This window comes from Leptonotus elevatus, chromosome 20 (assembly GCF_054856555.1).
Source record: "Leptonotus elevatus isolate MCC_2025b chromosome 20, RoL_Lele_1.0, whole genome shotgun sequence".
In the NCBI taxonomy this organism is placed as follows: domain Eukaryota; kingdom Metazoa; phylum Chordata; class Actinopteri; order Syngnathiformes; family Syngnathidae; genus Leptonotus; species Leptonotus elevatus.
Genome location: NC_141258.1, coordinates 10,294,124 through 10,314,171, shown reverse-complemented (window position 1 = coordinate 10,314,171; position 20,048 = coordinate 10,294,124). Strand labels below are relative to the sequence as shown.

The window sequence follows — 20,048 nt, the reverse complement described above, 5'->3', positions numbered from 1 at the left end:
TGTTACAGGTTGTAAAATGTTTAGGTAAAATAGAAAGTTTGGAGAGGAAAAAAAAACTCCTGCTAGAACCAAAAGATAAATGTCTGTGTTTGTACATCTTGTTCATTTGTCAGTGGACAGTTTACCTCAGCGTGGAGGTTGTTTAAAGATGGGGGACAAGCTTTATGTGTGCATGTGAGTGCAAGAGTGAGGTCATCGGAGTGAAATGAGCAAAGACGCCGCTGTCCCTAATTGACTTGTGTCTAAGGATAGACATTCTCTTACAGTGGATTAAAGCGCAACAGACTTTTTTTTTGGACTTAGACATCCCAGCACGTTGTTGTGTTTAACGTAATTCTCACTGATATCGCTTAAAACTGATATAATAGCTGCAACAGATTGTTGATTAATTGATGACAGTAGTTTGGTCACCTACTGGTAACCGTAGTGTGGTTGCAAAGTTTTGGCTATTGTTCTGTTTCACGTCACAATTGCGTAGTCTGTTGTTTAGTCAAACTTGGCGTTGAACACGCACGCACACACACACACACGAAGATTTGCATTTTTATAGACTCTGCTACTCCTGCCGATGATGGAATGCTGCCAGATTAACACTGTCAATTGTGTGGAGTTTGAAACACATTGTTTGAAGTATTGTGAATTTGTCATTGGGCGGTGGGGGGTTAAGCAAGCAGTTAAATGAGTTACCACATTTTGGGACTTCCAACTGTAGCGGATCTATCCGCAATTACTCAAGACTAGGAATTTGGTAAACTTTTGATCTGTGAATGCAGTGGGTTGAGACATTTAGTAAAATTTTACCACATTTGATCAAAGTAAACAAAAAAAAATGTCCCATGGCCACATTCACAGTAACACACAGATAGCCTCCGGGTACCACTCCCAGTTCTGAACACCCTCTGCTCTCATTGGCCTATTTATTACTTCATTCTAGCAGCGCAAAGCAGGCGTGTTGCAGCAAGTAATCACGATCGAAGGTGTTTGAAGGCGGCATGTGCGCACGCATACTGCAGTGTTGGCTGGGAGACAATGCGGAATGCCCTCATAAAGTTGATCAAAGTGTATATCTCACACCAAGTTATGCAATAGCATTCATTGCACAAGGATCCTTCCTTAGTAATAAACAGTTGGGGAGATTTATTGTGTGTGTGTACATGGTGACATGTTTTTCAGGAAGAGGATCAGGAACATGTGTAGGTCGTGTGTGTGCTGAAAAACCATTCCCATTTCCTGTTAACACTTTTATTTTGCTCTGATGACAACATGATTATAATTGTTGCTAAGTTTAAAGAGCTTTTGAGTGTGAAGGACTGCATGCCGCACAGCAAAGCTATAAGAAGGACATGCAGGAGGAGAACAGGGGCGGGGTGTCTGAAATGTCACTATTGCATAACTGCGGAGAGGGAACAGAAGGAAAATGAAAAGCAAGAATGTATGAAAGTCAAAGAGACAAAGCTTGGCTTTTTTTTTTTTAGGTCTCTCTAAAGTGGCAACCAAAGAATTGTTTTTATCTCTCTTTGTGATGACAGTGCAAAGTTAGAAATGTAAAAAAAAAAAAGAAAAAAAAGAGTTGAAGCTCTTGAGAGATGATTGGTGGACCTTGTCATCATCTCCGACCTACACACGCCCTCTCTGCCGGGGCATGCACTCACTTGTAGACAGTCCACAGAAAGGGAATGCGAGGTGCAACCTGTGGAGTTACTGCCGTTTTATGTGACTTTTCTGCAACTCTGCTGTTGCAGTTGTGCACTTTTTTGGGGGGGGGGGGCTCCCTCTGCACATTGTTTACTCGGCCTAAATTGGAAGTATGAGGCGCTAATCTCTCCCGGAGGGTGTCGCTTCCTTTCGGTATGGTCCAGAGGGATATGACTATCCTTTCAGGTAATGTTTATGACAGTGATTTGTCTTTTAATTGATGGCAGTGCCGGAAAAGTCACTTAGCAGAATCTAATTTGAATCAGGTTGCTTGAGTGAGTGCGGGGTGTGGTGAGGATGCTCGCATGCATACATGTTAGAGTAATGACTTTGCGTTTTGTTCTGTTGTTGTTATTGTTGTTTTAAGAATGAATGTATAGATTACAGACGAGATTATAAACCCCCATTTTGGGGGTTTGTGCGTGGCTACAATTTTTAAATCCTCCATGTATCATACGACACACAACTACATACATATTGAAATGTTCCCTCAGAACAGATTGTTCCATTTTACAAGGCAGGCTGCGCTATAATCTGATATTTAAATTTTATTTTCCCATGTGCCACCAGTGCCTTAAAGAAAGGCCAAGTATTTTATTTTGGATCCTTAATACAACTGTGTGAAGAGGTTCTGTTGCAAGACGCACAAAGGACTTGATGTTGAAATTCCATCAGTGTTTGCTCTGTAGCCCACATCATCTTGGCATGTAAACAAAGACAGATACAGATCGCATCCCGTCTCCCCGCCCTTTTGCATAATGACAATAGATAGGTCCAGCCGACATGGGGATGTTATGTAATGAGGGCTGAGTTTAGACTGATTATAGGACGCCTAAGTGCTTTTTATCCTCACACATTAAATTTGCAAACAGCAACACGCTGGAGTCTGAAGTGCGTTAGATTCTTCAGCGAGATTCGTAGCCCGGGATGAGAGCAGTCGTCATTTTAGGGAAACTTTGTTATGTAACAGGTGGGGAGGCTGCCAATAGCGGAGACCCACACAGCACTCCGTAAGACTGCGGAGGGAAGAATGAGTTTGGAAAATAGTTTCATATCTTGACAAGGGAGGATTTAGCATGGCAAAAATGTCACGAGTTGCATGAATTGAGACGTTATTGAGATTTAGTCTGCAGCAAACCCTTCCAGATGTTGTGTCTGAGGTGAGGTCATAATCTACACAGCTGAAACACCCCTGAGGTCATACAATTTGGAATTCTATCAAAATCTTGTATGACCTCAGCGTACTTCAAGACTCAAGTCATAAGTATTAGTACTGCACTTTTTTGCTTGGCAATGGCTTTTTAAAGGGTTTGTTCAGCGTCACCATGTGTACATTGTTTATTATATTACAGAGATTAACTTCTGGCCATGCCCCTTTGTGTTAAAGGTAGGGGTGTCAAAATGTATGCGTTAATTTTGAGTTAATTTCAAGTTCCTTTAACGCCTCTAATTTTTTTAACGCACGATTATTGACCGCCGCTTGGAAAGCCTGTATTGGGGGAATTCCAGTCGCAATGCAGCAGATACGTCCACGTCAAAATTTAGCAGTAATTAATTGAATAATAAATTATAAGACATATATTTGTGAAGACTGGGATCAAGTTATGTTTTACAATTTAAAAAATGTGCAGAATTTCACAAGTTACTTCATATTAAATTAATAAATTAGATAGCTCTAAATATTAAAAGAAAAATGCATTGAGCTGCCACCAATGTCATACAAATGCAATTATACTATCTAGTGGCAAAAAAATAACAAACACAAATCAATATCATACTCGTTTTTCATAGTACAGTACATCTTTTTAATTTTAACTCAATTTTAAGAATTATTATGAAATTAATGTATCAATGACTAAAAGCTGCAGCCATATTTCTATTAGTTTAAAATTGTTCCACTTTTATTTTAACGAGAGTTTGAAAACTTAGGGGGGGAAATATTGTACATTTAGAACAGATATAAAATGTACGATTAATCATGAGACATCCCCAGTTATAATTAATAGTCACTTTTGTCAATATTTGAGTTTTTAGAAACCTGAATAAGAGCATAATCGTGTTTTTGCGCGTTTACGTGGTTATTAACTGCATGTAAACATAATCAATGTAAAAAAAAAAAAAAAGCTAAAATGAACTTGAACAGCTGCAGTTAGAAGCGTAATATGTGGCAATAGCTACGTTGTTGTATGATAAATGTACATATTTACGCAACAGCATCCCATCACCAGCACACACAGACTTGCACCATGACCCGCGGCTGCCTCATAGCTCACGTCACGCTTTGGAACACGGACATGCACCTACAGGCTTTATTAGCCTTCCTGTCCTGACAGTGTCGTATTTCAACAAGCCCTTGCACACTTACTGTACACATACTTTAGCACACTTTGATTTGCGGTATAAAGACAATCCTGTTAGATCATGAGAAGTGAGGGACGAGCCCAAATCAGATCTGTTGCCTACAGCTTGAGAAAAGCACCGTATCAGCGGCGCAACCGTAGGTTTGCTCCTAGCAACAGGAGCATTGGCGAACGCACACCCACAGACTCAAGCCCACTCATGCCGCTTAGAAATAACACACACATGTAGAAGTATTAATGATTGTGATTTTGCAAGTGTTTAGCCAAAAGCACTAAAGGCTTTATTTGTCAGCAATGCCAACAAAAGTTATTATTAGCTACGGTACTTGATTATTTGTGCAATTAACCACTTGTCTGGGCAAGTATTTAAAAAGATCAATGTCAGCCTGCTTAAAAATGTTGGCGGCCTTTCAACGTCTCTGACTGGTGCTCTGTCTTATTTTAGTGGGTCAGCTTATCCACAAATCCTGTAACACAATTTTTTTAATGATGGTTGATGAAACAATTTTTAGGTGCATACAAACAATAAGTGCTTTTAATCGAAAAAACACTTTATTAACCCAGTTTTTCACACATTTTTCACCAGATGAAACTAAACTAGACTAAACTAAAAACCCTCATTAATAAACAATAAGTTGAACTAAATCAGTATGCATTTTCGTCAACTAATGACGAGACAAAAATGTATTTCACTTAATAAAAACTGAACTAAAATCCATGGACATTTTAGTTCATAAACAAAGACGAGACGGACATTTTGATTTTGTAAAATCCTGTCTGCTAATATGTCACTAAGACACACAGTGCCACACCCCCTTTCAAATCTGCAGCTAGACAGTGCAACATGCACAAACACAGACAGACAGGTGGATTCACGGTGAAAGGTTAAAAAAAGAAAAGAAAAAAAAGTAAATTATAATTATACTGTAACATTAATCCAATGGCTATAACGTTCCAACCGCAAACTAATGCTGGCTAACTTACTAGCTTGTAGCATAGAGCCATAGTAGCCACTTGTTGATATACTGTAATTGTATGTGAAGTTGTTTTTAATCAAAAAGATCAGAAATTATGATGTGAAATAGTTTTAGATCCAAAATGTTCAACATGATCTGACAAAAAAATGTAAAATGATTGTCCTGACTAAAACATTGACAGTTTTTGTTGACACTCCCTGGAAGCCTCTGGGCCCCAGGGAATTGACTGGTTATTCATCATAAATGGTTTTTATTTATTTATTTTTTATATCCAGTCTCTCTGTTGCCTACCATTATCAGGCCACACACTCTCTCACACAGACTTACAATTCCACACGCACAGTGGAGCTACTATATATGTCTGTATACTTTGCGTCTTGTCTACAGCTCAAATCATCCTCGTGTTTGTAAATAATAGAACAGCCATTATGCTGTGACTCACCTGCAAACCGCAAGCACAGCACACTTAGCGTTAGCACGTTGAACAGAGCAGAGTTCGCTTGACCTCACTCCTGTTGCTCATTTTCAGTGACTCACTCACTGAAACCGTGCACTGAGGAAAATCCTGTCAACCACTGCACCAAACAGAAAACAATGCAGGCTAAACCTTTCGAGTTAAATCTTGAAATATGATCATAATGTGAGTATGGATATAAGTTAGTATGCTGGAACCTCTTTTGTCACGTGTCTCCGGTTGTTCAAATACAAACAGAAACAGAAAGTATTGCCCTTAAGTTTGAACTGCAAGCAGCCCACTGAGTAAAACACAAATCTTACCTTTAGCTTGTGGCTTTTTTGCAATACTTATGGACCGCTGCCATTGGTAATGTCAGGGGAGATTATAGGGGAAGTAGATTGTGATAAGAGAATTATTGCTGTATGCGTTACACATTAATCATTAAAGTTAATAAGAAAAAGATGTCTGAAGAATTAAAGGGTCAACCAGTGTTCAGTAAAATGGCTCATGTTTGACCTTAGAGGTTTCACTTTACCTTAATAGTTCACCTTTAACACACAAAATAGAAATGTGTGCCAGTATTAAAGGTCTGTGTCTAATTATGATCTGGTCATTGGGTTCAGTGAAATAAGTCAGTGTGCAGTTTTTTTTTATTAGATGTTAAGGGCAGGAATAGAAGTCTAAAAGAGACTTTGTCAGGCCAGACCCAAAAGCTCTCTCAAAACAGATGCAACACTTTTAAAAGGTGTTTGTCACCTGTACTTTTTAGTTCTCACAGTGGCGCTAATTGGCTGTAGCCACTTTTTCTCGAACCTCAGTCTGGTTTAGTGGGACTGAATTGGACACTCACGGTAGAGGGAAGATCACAAGACAGGTTCCTCTGCAAGTAGGGCAGGAGGTTAGGGTGTTTGGTACAATGAAAATGACTTTCAGATGTTGGAATTACGTAACAGCTTGTGACTAACTCGCCACCGTCGAAATGCAACCCTTCCAGTCCTGCTGCTGTGTTCAATTTCTTGCAGACGTTGTGTCTTTGTTTCAGAATTTCCCATGTGCTCACAACAGCTTAATCTTCCTCAGTCCGTCCTGGTGCACACTAGTGAAGGGTCATGTTATTACGTAGGAGCAGCTGCCAGCTGGCCTTCGCCTTTGGATTTCATTCAGCGCTAGTGCTTTTATAGACCTCTGCAGTGTCCTTCAACAGTGTACAATTAGACCTCAGTTGGACTGCATTTATGGACAAAATGTGACAAAGTGGAGGGTGCAACTAAAAGAACCCTTAAACTTTCCAAGACCCAACAAAAATTACCAGCACTCAGATGGCTACAATTGCTAAGTGTTCTCTGTGTTGTTGTATGCCGCTGGGAAACTTTGGACTTTTTGTTGTGCATCTAGGTAATGCTTCACTGTGATTGAAGGTAACAGGCCTAAATGGCTAACTGCACCACATTTATTGGTTGATTTATTAGTAATAATTAGTGCTGTCAAATGATTAAAAAAATATATCTAATTAATCGTGGGATATTCTGTAGTTCATCGCAATTTGATCACATTTACTGCTACCATGTTCTACAAAGATTGTAATAAGATATTTACTTGAGTAAAATATTCGAATTGGCGTAAAATCATTTGCTCTTAGATGCCCAAAGACTTCTGGGATGGACTCCAGCACACTCGCGACCCTCGTGAAGAATAAGCATTTCAAAGAATAGATTCATGGATGGATAGATGATCCGCCAAAATCGTACAACTAATCTATTTGATTTTGGCTTTGTAAAGTGTGTAAATTATTTTACAATTCTCTAACAAACATCAAGCGAGAAGTGAAACTACCTAGAGTCCGTGTTTATCAATCTTCCCGCCAGTGAATCCTTCCGAGTTTGGCTCTAGACGTGAGCAGAGGCTCAAGGCCGACACAGGAAGTTAATAACATTGAGTTAACTTAATGCTTCAAAGAATTTAAGTTAATCTCCAGAGTTAACACTTTAATTTTGACAGCCCTAGTAATAATTGAATGAAAAGTGACTTAAACAAGAGTGTCTTGTTGGATGAAAAACTGTAATAAAGTCCTTAATAAATCGTACATTGGCACTTTGTGAAAGTAATGAGGGAGTCTGGAATTCCAGAATTGCCATTGACTGGCGGCCAGTCCAAGCTGTACTCTGCCCCTCATCCAATGCTAACTGGGATAGGCTCTATCTCACCATTTTTTTTTCCTGAGGAAAAGTGGGCTGGAAAATTTATGTCTGTCTGGGAATTATTGCATTCATCTGATATCTTTGGATTCACTTGGCGCCATTTGCAAATGCACAAGAAGTTGACTCAATGGTTTTGGCAGTACGTTTACTTTTTCCAGTACAAACATTGAGTGAGTACACTAAGTGGTTAAGTGCAGCCTTTCTGTTGCTCAGTTTACATTTCAGTGTCTTATTAGACTATTACTTGAGTGTATATTCTGCATCTGACGACAGCTAGGCAGGCACATTCTCTTGTGTGAGAATAAAATGGCCACTTTTACTCACAAGTAGTGTAGTTCACCGTCTTCTTGTCCACCCTGGCGTGTACACACGCTCTAGGTTTCTCAGGCTTAGTCCAGAAATGTCAGTAGATCAACAATAAGAAATCCCAAACTTGATGTGTTGGGTCACAGCCAAATACAAACACTGCTGGTAAATTCCACAGCATATCCAGAGGGAGGGAAAGAACCAGGAAATAAAGGAGAAAAAACACCGTCTGTTTTCTCTGCTGGAATGTTAATAGCTGGTGTGACTGAAGGTAGACTGACACTTGGCCTGCTTAGTGTTTTGGCGCTGTTAATTGTTTTTGAGTTCATGTATTTATTTTACTACTTTCATTTTTTAATTTTTTTAATTTTTTTGCATTTTGCCATCTATTCTTCATCACTAAGCCAGGAGTTTAATTTGAAGTCCCCTGTTTCTCCAATTGACTAATTCATTCATGCGTTAATGTAATATAATTTTAATGCGAGACATGTAAGATTCAATTTTTCATGAAAACTCCTTAACCGCTCTCATGACCACTCTCATAGGAACACTTTGATGGATTATCCCTCTGATTTCTGGCCACTGTTTAGTACAACTGTAAACTCATTCAAGGCGTATACAAAATTCCTCAGAGTTGTAACGTAGGTTAACATCCGCCTAAACAACCACTATGACTGATCATTGGAAAATATTTCATATAAATATATTTCTTCTCATCTTCACTAATAGTCACTGCATGGATAAACTATCCTCTGCAGGCCAAAACAAAAACATGGTCCTCTGCTATTTATGGACAGACATTCTCAGTTAGACTGTTACGTTTCTGACACTGTCCCCTTTAGGGTTCCGTGTACAGTTGGGTTGAACCAGGCTTGCTTGGTGTTGTTTGTTCGTGATCACTTGATGAGTTGGGTTTACTACTTTCTGTAAAATGTCTTTATAGAAATTGGAAAATGGACAGGAAGTGTTGGGCAAAAAAAGATCATGTGTAACCCTCTTCAGAATAGTCTAAGGTTCCATGATACCTAATCTTATCAACCTCTGACTATTTGCCCAGGAATTACAATGCAATGAGTCACTTATCCCTCTACACCCAAATTGTAGTATTACTTGTAGGTTGTTTCTCCTCAGCTTTGAATGTGTTTTTTATTGGAGTCTGCTTTTGAATTGATTTCTGCAAAGTAAAACCACTATTACATATTATTTCCTATGTTAAGATGCAGTTATTCATAAGACGTACCTCCCTAGTGGTCCAGGTTAAAATGACCTTCTGAAAGTTGTGGGGGAGGCATTGCTGTTCATTTACGAATCAGAAAGTCCATCAGACTTCCTTTATGCTTGCATAAAACCAAGAGTTTCTCATTTATTTATTTATTTATATATATATATATATATATATATATGTATATATATATATGTATATGTATATATGTATATGTATATATATATATGTATATATGTATATATATATATGTATATATATATATGTATATATATATGTATATATATATATGTATATATATATATGTATATATATATGTATATATATATATGTATATATATATGTATATATATATATGTATATATATATATGTATATATATATATATATGTATATGTATATATATATATGTATATATATATATATGTATATATATATATGTATATGTATATATATATATATGTATATGTATATATATATATATGTATGTATATATATATATATATATATGTATATATATATGTATGTATATATATATATATATATATATATATATATATATGTGTATATATATATGTATATATATATGTATGTATATATATATATATATATATATATATATATGTGTATATATATATATGTATATATATATATATATATATATATATATGTGTATATATATATATGTATGTATATATATATATATATATATATATATATATATATATATATATATATATATATATATATACATATATATATATATATGTATATATATATATATATATGTATATATATATAAAGTATTTCAGTGAAGGGGAAGGGTAAATAAAGAGCCAGATAAGAATGTCCAAGGCCAAATAGTTTTAATGGAATGTTTTCAAAGTCTGATAGCTCTTGCCATAGCCAAATGTAAACGTTGTTACTATATTTTCTTGAAACTGCATATAAACGCAGCTGAAATTGTGTTCTCTGTCTTAACTGCAGGCCTGTTACAATCATCTATTGAGTTTTTTCTTTTTACACTTCACTGTTTAAAGTCAAAGTGAGTATTCCGTCCTCTATCATTCAAACCAATAGAAAACAAAACATTTCGAACATTGTGAAATAACTTATTTCCCACACCTTCATCTTTCTTTTTAACTGCACAGTAAGGACTCAGATCGTTATTACTATAATCATTGCTTCTCTGACTTGTTTTGGGCTTGTTGGTTTTCCTCTTGCAAACAGTTCCATGAGAAGCTGGGGAAACCACATGGGATTGAACCCTAAATAAGAGGGACATAAACAAACAAAAACAAGGGAGGAGAACGAGAACTGCTGGTCCTTCCTTCTTTGAACGAGCAGATTTGTCATCGCCTTGTCTTTGAGTTTAGTACATAACATTAACATTTAAGGACATCTGCCGAGAAATAACAAATTAAACACACATGCTAGCGTTAACTTACCCTTTCCTCTTTAGCTCTTAACCTTTCCTCTCTATTTTGCATTAGCAATCTACTTTCTCACTGCTGTCAGCATTCTCTCAAACAAAATACACCATCTCCTTACTGCGGCCAGCAGACTTATGCAGATTTTAATTTAAGTAATTATTTATGGCTGTTTACTTTGTAGAAGTAGAAATGTCAATGCAGAATAAGTAGATCTCAAGTTGGGTCAGTTTAGGGTTGTGATATATAATTATACCTGAACAATTGAAGATGCTATAAATGGTATGTTGTAGTACTACCTATAGGTCAGGGGTTTGCAACCTACGGTTCTGGAGCTACATGTGGCTCTTAAATCCCTCTTCTGTGGCTCCCTGTGGATCTTCCAAAAACATTAGTAGAAATTAATGATTTACATATTTATTTGTATTTTTTTTATTTAAAAAATATTCTTCAAATGATTTCATTTAGATTTAAAAAATAATAATAATTTTATATTCCCAAAATTTTCAAGAGTCCAAATTTTTAACCTGTCAGAAAAAGATTTTTTAAATTACCTACATTTTTAATTGTCTAAAAACAAGAGGTTGCTGACCACCTGACCTAGGTTGTGATAATGGTGGAAATCGTCCCCTCAACACGGACTTGGTAAAATCAGTTATGCACACAAAATCACTTGTGACATAGACGAATACTGTGTTGTTTATATTACTCCGCCTACACAGCTACTTCCTAGTCCCGATGTGTGTTGTCATCCGTTTGTGTATCTGTTGTCCAGACTGTGACTCAGTCAGACTGTGAGCAGCTGGCTTTCAATCATTGAGTCCTTGTGAGTTATTCTAGTCCAACTGTTTGTTCTGCCTGAAGGGCTGTTTTCTTGCGCCATGAGGATATTATGAGTCACCTGTGTGATATAGTCGTTTACTGTACTGGTTGGTTATGTCTGGGTGTGTTAGATAGTAATGTTTTATTAATTCACATACTCTGTTCTATGCTGCATCTAAAATAGTCCATATAAAATACTGTAAAAGCAATGTTTTGTCTCACAAAACATTTATTCATTCTAAGAATATTGGGCTTTAAGTTTGTGTGTGTTTTCCTGAAAGTAACCTTAGCCTGTGAATGCACAGGTGATCCCACACTGAATATAGCCCCCCACACCCCCTACTGCCAGCTGGTCATGCTATTTAAAACAAAGTTGAGGGTGGGGGGGATATGTGGTGGGCAATTTACCGTTAGCCTCCAGCACGACCCACCGGCCTCTTTGTCAGTGGAACTTGAATGCAAGTCACTTTTTAACAAGACCATGAAACCTAGGCTTCCACATTCTATACTAGTTCCTCTTGAGCTTTACCACAACAGTGTTCTACAAAAATCTACAAATACAGCACTGAGCAGTAAATGAAGTGTCTGATTTATCACTTGCGCCTTACAGTAATTGTCTGTGATGTCATCCAAGTTTGACAGCTAAATGGACTTAGCTTTGAAAGCACTGTTAGTATGTAAGTGGCTGCTTGCCTCTGCCTGTAGCATTAAATGAATAGCAACAGCTGAGCAGGAGAACTTTATCGGCAACACTCCCTGCCTTTGTGTGTGTGTGTGTCCGTGCGCGCAGTACTGCATGTGTGTGTATTTGCTCGCTCGAGCTACAGGAGGAGCTGCAACCGCAGCAGAGTCTCACTGGGCACTGCTCCGCTCAGTGCTGTCCTCTCTTCCTCTGCCACTGGCCTCTGTTCCACTTCCTCCCACGGCTTGTTTTTCCTGTCCACGACTCGGCCCTGTGGATTATTTCCTTCAGGGGGGAAGATTCACATCGCAGCGCTGTCGTGACTCGCCGGCCGCCACTGCGGGGAAGAGAGTGGGAAAGAAGGCGTGAGACGCTGAGGCAGACCAATCGATTATACCGATCCAGAAGCGACGCATTGAAAGAGGAGAGGCAGCCTTCCTCCTTTTCATTTTTAGAGCTCTTCCCTGGCTTGCTCTGGACCTCTACAGAACATTTGGCTCACATTTTCCCCAGGAAAAAGAGTGTTCATTACAGGGACACAACTGGGCTATTTTGTCAAAGAAGAGGAAGGTGGCCTTTGAGTTAAATGTTTGCCACTACTACAAACTAACTGATCTCCATTCTAAATGATTATGCTGGACACCAACCATTGCCTGTCCTTTGAGCACTCCCCGTTGGGCTCTCCTCCAATGGGCGATGACCTGGACAAGGCAGGAGTGAGGATGGATCATGATAGACAGGTCTATCATAGCCTGAAAGAAGGTGGGCAACCCATCGCCGCATGCAGTCGGTAGCGGCACAAGACATCCGATCTGATTTGTGTTAATGCTGCTCAGCCTACAGTCTTTACATTAGTACTGTATTTGCTTGATATAGTTAGCAAAAGTTAGCTAGAGGTGGACACAATATGACTTGAAATCTTGAGATTGGTGACTATAGGTATAAACTGCTCAACTTGTAGGTCCTATGTGAGGTTGTTAATGAATCATTAGCCACAATTTCAGTTTGTTTAAGTGTATAGCTTGTTGATTTCCATCCGGCTCTGGCTCACATTGTGCAAGGTAGAAATTTTTCTGTTTGTAACACATACGTTTAGTTTTTTGTTGACCAATCAAAGGGCATGGGCAGCTGTGTATCTTATCTAGCTGTATGAGACAGTACTGCACCACCCTTATGCAGCACACGGCTGCATCGGTTGTAATGTGGTGTTGTTCAGATTATTTGGGACCCTTCATAACTTTTTGATAGGGTAAGTTAAAAAAATAAATCAGAAAACCAATGCGGGACATTTTCGGCTAAAAAATAGACCATCCATCCATGTTTCTGTGCTGTCTTCAGCTTGACTTTTTTGGCTGCTTCATCACTGTATTTAATGGTGGCTTTCACAGATGAATGGAACAGTGTGAAGCCACTGGAAGAACCTGAATGTGTTGCTTGCTTTTAACAGTGCCAATAAGAACGTTTTTGCTCGGTGCAAAATGATGCGCGCAGCGTACCTAAATAGATCATTTTGACACCAATGCTAACTTTAACATCCATGGGACAGCTGGATTTTTGCGACTCAGTTCTCCTTGAATCTTAATCTTTTTATCTTCCCTAGACTTTTTGGACAATGCTATGCTAACTTTGGAAAGGCCATTTTCTGATCGATCGTGACTGTGCCCCAGTACATAATTTCATAAAAGTATGATTGGTTGAGTTTGGTTTGTCAAGAGCTCAGATCTCAACCATTCCAAACACCTTGCAGGATAAATATGCACAAATAAACCTACTGGTACTCCAAAATCTTGTGAAAAGTCTTCCCAAATGAGTGGAAACCTTAGCTGCAAGATTAGACTTCATGTTTTCTCTTTCTGTAGGTAAATAAAATCGTATGTATGGACGCACAAGTTCAGTCAGATCATCCCAACTGGCTACCAAGATCTTGTCTTGGTTTCAGTGAAATCTTCCTTCCTTCCTTCCTTCCTTCCTTCCTGATACCTCTGAGACCCTCAGCCCAAACTGCATCCTCTTCCTTTGAGTGGATGCACCTGAAATTCTAGAGAATAAAGCATTTGAGAGACAATTCCTATTGATAGTATAAATAAAGGTATTGTTCATAATTGTAGTTCCTTCCTACTTCATATAAAAGCTGTCGTCCTTTTTTATGTGCGTCAATTTGGCGGTGCTCTAGTTATCCCAGTAAATCATTTTCTTAAATTAACCATAATGGCCCTCAAACCTGATTTGATCTTGTAGTGTGTAATCCTGTATCCCCTTTGGAGATTTATCCGGTTTGGAAATATTAATATCACCACAGACTTTGTGTACATACCCAGCAGGTCAAAGTAGAGATTGGAACTCTTGCATTAGTTTTTTTATTCAGTTTCTGGTTCACCGAGTACAAGTGACAAAGAGCGGATCAACAAATAGTCATTCAGTTACGTTATTAATTGAGGTGTTTGGTGTGTGTGCGAAAGGGGATAAGGCAGCAGTGAGATGCCAAGATAGAATAGAAGGAAAGTGCAAGGTTCTCTTTCCCAGAATAAACTTAATCTCGGGAAGTGCCAAGTGGCATGGCACCCTCCTTAGCTCAGCCTCCTCTTCCATGGCACACTTGGGCAGCACGTGAATTTCTTAAGTGTTTACTTCTTAGGGACAATTCATCTCTGAGCTGCTGCACCATTGCAGACGTACAGTATAACTGCATGCGCGTGGCTGTTTAGGTCTCAGTGTTTATATTAGTGAATGTGAACTGACGTGTTATTACTTAGAAGGGGAGTCTCGTGCTTGTCTGATCCCTAAAGAAGTAGTGTGTATATACTTGTAAATAAAACAGAAGCGTTGACATCACCAGCGAGGCTTTCAAGTTGAGGAAGGACATTTACGCCTGCAGTCCTAAACTAATTCCTGGCGCTTGCAGTGTTGCCGGCCAGACGTTTGTCATAAGAGAGAGCGAATGCAGCAAACTGCGGCGAGGACGGTTAGCTGGCCTGAACCGGTACAAATAATGTCGTTTTGTCAGTGCGAAGTAACAGGTGCTGCTTGTCCTCAAACTAGCCGGCAGAACGGCCGTTAAAAGCAAGCCTCGGTGGTATGTTCAACTTCACACACATGCGTAACCTTTCAGGAGGGCCAGCTGACGTGTGTGTGTGTGTATATGCAGGGGTGTACATAAATAAAATGGTGTGGTTCTCAAATGAGCACCAGAGGTTGTTGTTTGTTGCTCCTTTTTTTCCCCCCGACCCACCGACCTCATGAATGAACTTGTGGGCCACATCCAGACCGTCCATAGTCTCTACAGCCTCTAAAGCGGAGTCAGTTTTGATTGTTTTGTTCAACAGTTTTACCAAAGAATTGTAGTCATGGATCAAAGAAAGCTATTGGAACAGTATTTGAATCTAAATATACTTTTCATTTGATATGTTATGCATTGCATTTCCTGTACTATGTTTGTTTTCATGTTTATCTTTGTCATCAGTCTTAGCTTTCTGCAGTGCAAAAACACGTTCTAAGTTAGTGTTTTCGATGCTAAGATAAACTCCTGCAAGATTTGCTGCTGTCTAGTGAGATGTGAAGTTTCGCATGACATCAGGCAAGACAGTTTGGGTATTAGTGTGACGTCCGTGACATTTGCGAACATTTAGAAAGTATTTGCAATGTTTATATGTAAATTTGTATCACTTTAACTTAACTGAATGAGTAGATTTTGTAGTCAAACATAATCCAATTATTCTGTCTTGTTCTCTAAAAGTCTTTCTCAGTCTCTTGTGTTATGTAACAAGTGCTTCCTGTTTTAAAAAGATGGCACAATCGACCTCTCTGGACCGCTTACAGTATAATCCCTTCCAAAGCTTGTATTTATTTTTATTTTTTTAATCTTGCTTTATCGTACCATATGTTGATATGGTTAATTAGTCAACTCTGTATGCACATGCACATGAATGGGTGGAAAAATACTAAATTTATCTATAAGAAAGAGGAAGTGTGTGTTATTACTCATTCGCTCTTTTTACCCGCCTCTTTTGTCACCCTAAAAAAAAAAATAGATTGGGTTAGGTGGGAGCAAGAACTGCCTGCTAGAAAGGGTGACTTACTCATGTCACTCATGCATCAGGATTCCTGAGGTGGTTTATTAATTTAAATGTGAACAATGGACTCTGGATCAGCTGGACACAAGAAACAACAAGCAACAGTCTTCTTTTTTTTGCCATTTAATTGGACTTTCTCTGATTTCCTCTTCTCTCCTCTGTCTCCATGCAGTCCTCCAGCTCAAACTCCAACAGAGACGCACGCGAGAGGAGCTGGTCAGTCAAGGGATCATGCCACGTAAGTGTTGCATATGTTCAATATCATATTGTTAGCTGCCTTTATGTTGCCTATGAGAAGAAATCGATTCAAAAAGAGGATCTACTGCAGGATGCGGTTACTAGTAAAGACAATCATCTCATTCCGTTGCCATCTTCAGTCTCCTCAAAAAATAATTCTGCATTATATATTTTTAAACTATTCTCATTCAAGTTTTGCACATTTGTTATCAAATAGTGCAGCTTCTTCTTCTGCTGCATCCAACTTCCTGTTTCAGGCTTGCACACATCAGACGGTAAGGGTTGGTTAAGATTAAAGAAGAAGCAAGCAGCCGCACAGGATGTACGATCGGGTAACTCGCAAGATAGTGATAGTGAAATAAAAACGAAGTTAAATGTCAAATGGTCACCGAAAGAATATGAAGGTGGATTGAAGCTAAGCCAGCATGTAAAATGCACTGCAGTATCTTTTTTTTCTGTCCCAGACTTCTTTAGGAGGTTTAATAAATCTATCTGCGGCCATTTTATGTTACAAGGCCCACTGCCAATCCCATTAAATTATCCAGGTGGAATACAGCACTGTCAGTATGCGCAAATAGAGACTAAATGGAGCACTATCTTGCCCGAGTATGATGTACTGTATGTTCTCTTAGCCCAGAATTCTGCAAACAGTCTGTATTTTGATGGCCACCTCTAGTGACAAGGCCCCTATTGGATTATTGCAAAGGAAGGGTCACATAAAGTTTACAGAAATGAAACCACATAATATTTAGCTGCAAAAAAAAGAAAAACTTTAGATCTTCTCACTTGGAGTCTGCAGAAGTGTCAGTTCAGCCGTGGTGTCAAATTGTGGTTTGCAACCGTAGGAGGTGTGAGTGAGAAACTTTTTGCCTCCAGCCCTTCATTAATGACCGTTGGTCTTGAGCAATGATTCCTTCATAGACTACTTTGTGGAACACAGAAGACTTTTTAAAGGGGAAGTCAGTATTATGCTCTATGTGCCTTCACTAGTCTAAATACGGCATTCTGATTAATATTGCATTTGTGGAAGATGAATAAAGCAGAATAAAGCAGCATTCTTATCCATCACGGGGGCGGCCATTTTGCCACTTGCTGTCAACTGAAAATGACAACACAGTTGCTCAGAGCTCCGGTAATGGCCAATCAGCTTGTGAACGTCACATGATTAAACAGAAAAGGGGTGAGCAATGATTGGTCGTTCTCTGAGCCTTGAGTAACTGTGATATAAGACAGCTAGTGGAAAAATGGCCACCATTTGATAGGTATAAAAACAAGTGGATTTTGCTGCTTAATTAATCATGTTCCACAAATGCAATATTAATCAGAATGTCGTGTTTCGACTAGTGGGGGTGCATACACCATATTATAGTAAAGAAAAACTTGACTTCCCCTTTAAAGATATGACAATAATGGTTAGTGTGAGTTGTAATGGAAAATATTTTATGTATTCACTGAGGCTGACGACAAAATGGCACAACATTTATTGGGTTTTTTACATTGAATTTACAGTGCCATTGACAAAATCAAAAGTCAGTAGCACCCATTCTATTGGCACATACTGTACACAGTCTGCATTATCTAACATGTCAACACAATATTAAAAAAAATTAACCCCAGACTTTTAGAAAAAAATAACACAATATACATTTGGGACATAAATACAATGTACAGACGGCAATATAAAGTGTCCAGTGGTACGGTAATAATCAACAACAAATGTGTAAATGATGCAGTGTGTAGGAGCTACAAATATGAATACAGTAATAAAAGCAAAACAGAGATTTGCACATTGTCAAAGTGTCCCTATAAAATTATGAGTCCACTGTTTTTGTAGTTAATGGCAAAATGATAACTTTTGAGAAATCAGTGCTTAGGAGTCCTTTGCATGTTCAACGCCGCGCTCGTCTGAAAATGTGACCATACACCTCTGTAAATGTCCACATCCTATTCCATGTTATTTAGTGTCACCCGGTGACTGTGACAGACTAAGCATCATAACGTTGCTGTGCGTCGTGACGTTGATGCGTCTGTTACATCACAGTTGGTATGTAGGTCCTCTTTGAACGTCAGGAGTTGCGACACGAGGAATGCCTCCCACCCTCCCACGTTGGGTGTCATCTCGTGGTTAGAATGTTGACACCATGCGTGTCCCGGGCATGGATTTCACCAGCTCTTGGTTGACCAATCACATCGTAGCGCTCTTTCAACACTCCAAACTGCCACTGTCTTTTCGATATCCTTCCCTAAATAGTTACTTTTCAGACAACACAATTTCGATATACTGCTAGGTTGATCTTATTCATTTTTGTTTTGAATTTTTACAGGCTCACTACTACTCTGAATCCATTTTCACAGATTGCAATGCACTTACACATGATTTCCTCCCACAAGCCCATAGCAGTTAATCCATTAGTCTCTCCCCTTGCTCCCATTAAAATAAGAATACATGGCGTTCCTGCAGAGCTTCTGTGCTTTTCAGTTGGTCTTTTTTACTTACCACCCTTTCACCTTAGTCTTTGCTAGCTAGTGGTAGAATGTGTTGCTACTATACCTGCAGAAGTTACGTTTAACCGTAACAATCGGCTTGATGGTCATAATTGTAGTCATGTGTTGTGATTGTTGGCCTCATTTCAGACAAGTATGTAAAAGACAATGCAATTGTGTTTCCTTGGCCGAAGGCGGAGGTGTCCCATGTCAGTAAAGGTTGTGCTTATGCTCCCGCACACGCTGCACTCGGCCTCGTCGTCATCATCAGCGCATGGTTCGGAATAACAATTCTGACCTTCCCTTTCTGCAGCCACTTCAGCCATTAGTAGTTTTGTCACAGTTGCCACTTGCTGAATGGAACACTTCTAGATTTCTATTACATGTATTTATTCTTCCTCTCCCCCCCCCTAGCGCTGAAGAGCCCGGCAGCCTTTCATGAGCAGCGGCGGAGTCTGGAGCGTGCAAGAGTGAGTTAATCCCTTGAAAAGAAGTATTCAATAAATAATGCATAAAAATTGCTGCAAGGAATTTGTGAACAAGTTCTGAACGCTCTGTTGCTCCTCTTCACCTAATTTGTAAATTAAAAAAATTTAAAAAACATTGTTGTAAACCTTTTGTTCGAGGCGGGGAAATAACATTACATTATATTATTGTGCTTCTTTGTACAGACTGAAGACTATCTCAAGAGGAAGATCCGGAGTCGTCCCGAACGCTCTGAGCTGGTCAGGATGCACATTCTGGAGGGTGAGGGTCCGTTCCGTCATTTTGTTTTCAAAAATGCGTGAAACATTAAAGGGGAAGTCAACCTTAAACATTTCTTGACAATAATATCTTATGTGACCTCACTAGTCTAAACATGATATTCTGATTAATATTATATTTGTTAAATATGAGTTATGCAGCAAAATCCAGCTATTTTTATCCATATCAGGGGGCGGCCATTTTGCCACTTTCTGCCAACTGAAGATGAAATCACAGTTTCTCAGGGCTCAGGCAACGACCAATCACAGCGCACCTGTTTTCTGAAGCTGAGCTGTGATTGGTTGTTGCCTAAGACCTGCGCAACAGTGATGTCATTTTCACTGGACAGCTTCCCCTTTAAAGTT

The 20,048-nt window shown here is 38.8% G+C and overlaps 1 protein-coding gene across 9 annotated transcripts in view; it reads left to right on the top strand.

Moving 5' to 3' along the window:
* Window positions 1–20,048, top strand: part of mrtfab (myocardin related transcription factor Ab) — a 34,161-nt gene that overhangs the window by 4,093 nt on the left and 10,020 nt on the right. For 7 of the 9 annotated variants that reach the window (XM_086064007.1, XM_086064009.1, XM_086064004.1 and 4 more), the window contains exons 4-6: window positions 16,391–16,456; window positions 19,354–19,409; window positions 19,611–19,686. In XM_086064007.1, coding sequence (XP_085920133.1) covers window positions 16,391–16,456; window positions 19,354–19,409; window positions 19,611–19,686 — 198 coding nt within the window. Of the gene's footprint in view, window positions 1–1,677; window positions 1,882–12,334; window positions 12,911–16,390; window positions 16,457–19,353; window positions 19,410–19,610; window positions 19,687–20,048 lie in introns of those variants that run through there. The other 2 variants (XM_086064011.1, XM_086064008.1) reach the window with 2 other exon arrangements.